This window comes from Pyxicephalus adspersus, chromosome 1 (genome assembly GCF_032062135.1).
Source record: "Pyxicephalus adspersus chromosome 1, UCB_Pads_2.0, whole genome shotgun sequence".
In the NCBI taxonomy this organism is placed as follows: domain Eukaryota; kingdom Metazoa; phylum Chordata; class Amphibia; order Anura; family Pyxicephalidae; genus Pyxicephalus; species Pyxicephalus adspersus.
In genome coordinates, this window is record NC_092858.1 from 68,262,498 (window position 1) to 68,268,375 (window position 5,878).

Below are 5,878 nucleotides of genomic sequence, written 5' to 3' on the forward strand. Positions count from 1 at the left end.
GCCTGTTACCAACCCTAGGTGCCTAGCACTTACTGCCTGTTGCCAATCCTAGATGCCTAGCAGTTGCCAGAAGTCACTCAGAAGGGGTAAATGTTTTTTGCTGCTAATATGAACTAAGCCTAACTTGTTACATCACATTCATTATACAATTACACTACTACAAAGGATTACACTCGTAAAACTTGGAACACTAGGAAGTTGGGTCACAATACACGGCATAGGACAGTTGTGGCAAAATACATACAATAGAAAAATTAGATATACTAACAGGGCAGGCATTACAAAGTTGTAACACATCATTGGGAGAAGGTAGAACACAAACAATAAGAGGTACTGATTACCCATGGCATAAACAACTGGGAGCACTAAATTTGCCGTGTTTTGCCACACACCTCTTTGTTACCACCTGTCTAAAAAAAATTTCTGGGGAGAACACTGGCTATGATGTCTACAATGTCAGATCCAAGACAAAGGATTCAAACCCCTTCTTTTCTGAATAAAAGGAGACATAGCCAAAAATATTTGTATCTTATGACCTCACAAAGAATGACTAAGAATTTCAAGGGAAAGATAGTCTTGAGCTGCCTGCATGACCCCGTTTTGTATATTTCAATAGCTGGAACCAACTTATATAATAACCCTGAACAAAACAAACCGTAATAAAGAGAAGATAATAAGAGCTTTTCAACTCAACAGTGTACAATATATATACCGAAAGCATTATATTTGTGAGATATCCAGCAACAATATGTTGCAAACTAGCTGCCTAAATACCAATAATGAATTAAAACTATAAAGAATAGCACATAAAGGAACTAAGAGAAATAATAGGAAAAACCCATAAACTTCCAGATCTAGTTCAACCAATTAGATCCCATGTATTGTTAACGATTGGTGCACAATAATTTATCGTATCCAAAATTTGGCTATGGTAATGCAAGCTGCCAAACTTATATCAGTAATTATGTACTTAAGATATTTTGGTAGAGGTTTAGTTAAGCCTGCTAAAAAAAAAACATTTTAGGTGCCTCAGCCATAATCTGCACACCTTATGTTAAGACTACCATACGTGAACACGCTTTCTGGCCACAGCCCCAAAACACAGCGAGGGCGCTTAAGAATAAATATTATTTCTGGTTCCCTGTACTATGGTAAGAAACTAACACATTAAGTTGAAGTCTTTACCGGTAAGCTACTTTTCAAAGTCTGAAATGGGAGACTCAGACTGTTGCCTAATGGAAAGGGGGAATGTGCTAGGCCCTTGTTGGGCTGGAGATCACTCCACTGCAGAATAAGCAGTACAAGCATTACAAGGCATTGTAACACCTATTTGTTCCCCATTCCCAGGATGGTGGGTTATCACAGTGTTTCCCAATCGGAGAGTTATTTCAGAGGTTTCTAGGGGTTTCCTTGAACAATGTGCAAACTCTGCCTATCAGGTCAGTTTAAGTGACCCCCAATAACCTTTTTGGCTGTTAAGGCAGCATTCTTCTCAATGGTTAGCCATGCAAGAGGCCATCACATTAATGTACTGTGAGCTGCGGATATAGTATATATAGAAGGAGTTGTTAAAAAGTCAAGAAACACTGGGACATCAGCTAGCCCATCTTATCTGTGTCGTCATCCCATCTTTTGATTTTTTTGTCTTGCATACCATTTAATGCAAGCTAGTATCTACATGAGGTGTGGGAGTTACATAGGGTAGTTTGCATTTTAATTCTGAATGATTGAACTACGCCCACCCACAGGCATCAGGCAAGTATGTACTTTTTGCATTCATTAATGATGCAATTACCATAATATATACTAAACTTTTTTTTCTTTTAAGTAAGTGCAGTCATTTAGTGTGGAAGGGTGAATGAAGGTATGGTGGTATTAGGACTAGAGTTCAGCTTTAAGACTTCTGAGATGGGAAGTAGAGAAGAAATAGTGCATCCCACAGCTCACAGCAAACAGTCCAGAGGTTGTAGGGCTGAGGAAGGCCAAATAAGTAAAAGGTGAATCTACCATCAGGTATAGCACTTGTTATTTAGAAAAAGGTTGGAAAAAATGCATTCCTGGAAATTTCACTTGTCACATACATACCATGGCAAACCATAATACATTGGGTATAAAGGGAAGTTGCACATTTCTAAACTAGCACAGTCCCTGAAAACAACTCTTGGCTTTAAGCACAAGGCTCTTTCTGCCCATAGCCAAACCACAGCAGTCTAAGCTGGAATAGGTATTACTTTCAGACCCTTTTTTAGACTACAGTTTTCCACAAATTGCTTTTGCCTTAACAGCCAATAAGGGTCGGTAAGATCAGACAATGATCATATTACACAGCAGCCTCGTCACCCTACAGACATGTAGTTTTATATTGAGCTACATTTAAACCCAACTCTAACACTAAGAAATTCCAGAAACATTTTTTTAAGTTTATTCTGCCTAAATTTTGGTTTCCTCAGTTCCTTGGGTTCTTACTATCTACTCTCGTCAACATGCTACTAGGTTAAACCATTTTTCATGAATATCCTTCTTTTAGATTAGATATATCAGGTTTCTGTGCTTCTCTTTGCAATGCATGAATATAGCCAATGGGAGGGGGGCAGGGTGCCGTATATTGCTTACTCAATACAAGAAGCTGTGGTAGGGGCCACATGGGATACTGAGCCTCAACGACTGACATTAGAAATCCGAAACAAAAAAGGGGTAATATTAAGGACAGCGAGGCTGGGGAAGAAAGGGATTTAGAATGCTGGTTTAACCACAGCCAGGTAAAGAGTCAGACTCTATTTGACTTGCTTTAGTTTCTAATGCACACTAAGAGAAGCTTAGAGTAAGCAAAAATGAAGCATGTCAAACTGTTCAAAATACCAAGAAAAGCTAAAGTTCCTGCATAGTGTCAGTGCATTTTTTACGCTACCTTTACAGAGTTCGGCTGTTTTAGTGACATAAATTAATGGCGTCTTCCTGCCCAGCAACAACTGGGCAATAGACCCAGGCACCATCACAGGTACAGAACACATGCCACATTGTTAATTGTGTCAGACGCTGTTGTCAGCGTAAGTAAGTTAGGTATATGGGGGTTGGGAATGCCATTTTCAGGGGCAATGCAATTTTTTTTTTTTTTTTAGAAGAGCAAAGTTAAAGTGTATTTATAAAGAAGTGAAAAATTAAAAAAATCTATTGGCAAGATCAACAAGTAACAATAAAACAATGTTATGGTGGAATAATAGTAATGACAGACTATATTGTATATAATTTATTCATACATATAACTGCCAGGTTAAGTATTAACCTCCCATCTGATATGGGATGGGAGGTTCTTTGTCCAGCATACAACAACTAGATGCATGCAGATCAAGCAGTTCCAAATCTATTTCTATACAGAAACTATTTTTTTTATTCATGCGGGAAACACTGAAGTTGCCAGTCTCAATCTAAAAATGCTGAACCTCTCTGAGTTTTTGCAGACTTGCTCACTCCCTACAAACAAAAGCTACTCACAAGTAGAATCAAACCATGCAGCTGCTAACTTACCTCTATGTGGCTGTAATATTTACTATACAGTAACCTTCTAGACTAAAACAGAACCATTTTCTGATACTTGTTTCAAGTTAGTGATTTGAAGAATGTCTCCACAGTATACAGTCAACAAGAAGAGATGTCAGAAGAGGCTTACAGATTTCAACAGAAAACAGTATCTTTTTGGTTTGCTCAAATGCTGGACGATAGAGATGGTCAATAGGTTACAAGAAATCTCAACTGACTAACCGATCCAAACTCTAAAAGAAAACTGTCTGATTCAAGTCCGCGCAATTACAGAAACATTTGCTTGTGATCTGCATAAAAGCTGAATTTTTCTGCATCTCAATGATCAACTCTATTGGTCAAATACTTTACCCTCTTTGTTCCACAGATACCTACTGTGCAGCCCTGTGGGACAATGTCTGTCCAGCAAAAACGCAGTGCTATTCCAACCATCCAAAATGTTATTCAAAATAAAAAAGGGATTTAAGCTTTATACTTAATTACCATTTACTCCAAAGTGGGGATAATAAAAAACAAAATGACAGCATGTCCAATTAATCAACAATCCATCATTCTTTGAACCCAAGAGGGAAGTCCGACAGCGAATGTCAATATTAAATATTGAAACTCAACAGACAATTCAGATAACCTAAGGTCTATGTTCCGTGAACAATTTAAATCCTTAACTGTCTAAGATGTCGAACAAAAAGATTATTAAGCCAAAAAACATCTATTTTAGTAAAACATGTTTATGTACCGTAACCGTTAAATATAGTTCATTTAATATTAGAGGACGATGTGTCAATGTATAGATTAGTAGCTTTGAACAGTACCAATGTTCTATACATAAACATGCTATTAAGTACATACACCACACCATATTAAGCACGTGTGATTCATAACAGAACATGTTGATTTTCAGGAGTTGGCATGACAAGAAATTACATCTCATGAATAATAGGTGGAGAGTGCCAGCATTATTAAAAAATCTACTCTACCAGTTGACCAATATTTTGGAACAAATTATGGCCAAATATATCGCAAATAAGTGTAGGGTAAGAGGATTAACGCCCAACTTCACCTAAAGTGAAATTGTCCACAAATTAGTACCAGCAAACCTAGGATAATGTTCAATGTCTTTCCCAATCAAGTGCTTTTACTTGTGGCATGATCCCTATGCTAGCTTTACAGCATGTAACTAAATCTCTGCAGCTGCACTAGCTCGTTTACATCCTGACAATGTTGTGAAAGGGTTTAAGTGTGTATGCAAGTGTCCATGACCCATTTTTGATACCACTAAGGTCCACTTTAACATGTTTTTGGAATCTCGAGATAGCATCAATTTCTATGGCTAGAGGTATATGGAAGATATTAAATAGCTTAGCAGAACTTCCAAAACTAAAAAAAGTATTACCAAGTATATCAGATGAACAGTGAATCACAATCTTGCATAATTACACAGTACTCCAACCCTGGACAACTAATCATTACTTTATGCTACTTGCTTAGAATCCATTAATTCAGTCTGTCAAAATAACTAATCACTACTGATTATTGTTAGCATTACTAAGAACTTATAAATGCTTATGTTGCTTAGGCAATATTCTATTGGGCTTTGCGACTGCCTACAAATATACTATAGTTTTCTAATAAACAGGCCTCTCGTAAACAATAGCGAGGAGTAGTTCTATTGTGTTTGTATTTATGTACATTTAGTAATAGTAAAAAGACACAGAGCCAGGCAGATGGTTTCTTATGTAAATGAGCCCCTCGGTTCTCCCTCCAAACTCAGTGATTTCTGATGGATGTTTGTAATAAATATTGTACTGTAATCTCACTGAAAGTGCATCATGCTAGAATGTGTCATTGTGAATAATCTAAAAATCAGCCTTATTTTTTTAAACAAATATCTTGTTGGGAATTACCTCTAAAAGGCCTCCTTCATCAAACCGCAGCACTTCAATACCATTGTCAGACTGGATGAAAGCTGAAAATGAAAAACAGAATACGTAAACATTTTATTGCTTAGAGTGCAGAGGAAAATAAAATTAAATTTAAGGAAAGCTATAGTCAAGTGTTCTCCCCAGCCCCTTTTAATCGGGCAGACCACCTGGCTGTTTTATACAGCTTCTTCCCAACCCAGCCTAAAAAAATTCTAGGGAGAACATTGCAGTCTCTTCAAAGATTTCTGGTATACATATGACCAGTTTAATGTAAACACTTTTTTTTTTAATTTACAGTGTTTTACTCAAATATGACAAAGGTGTGAATAACTTTGCATCCTGGCTCCCACACATTCTTTCCCATGACCTGCCCACCCTTATCCTTGGTGATTTTAATGTTGCAATGGATGAGCCCAACC

General features: G+C 37.2%; 1 protein-coding gene across 1 annotated transcript in view; it reads right to left on the reverse strand.

The window, feature by feature from the left end:
- Nucleotides 1-5,878, reverse strand: part of TMEM131 (transmembrane protein 131) — a gene marked incomplete in the record, with an annotated part of 89,414 nt that overhangs the window by 67,451 nt on the left and 16,085 nt on the right. Inside the window, 1 exon segment of the mRNA XM_072412979.1 lies at nucleotides 5,442-5,503. Coding sequence (XP_072269080.1) covers nucleotides 5,442-5,503 — 62 coding nt within the window.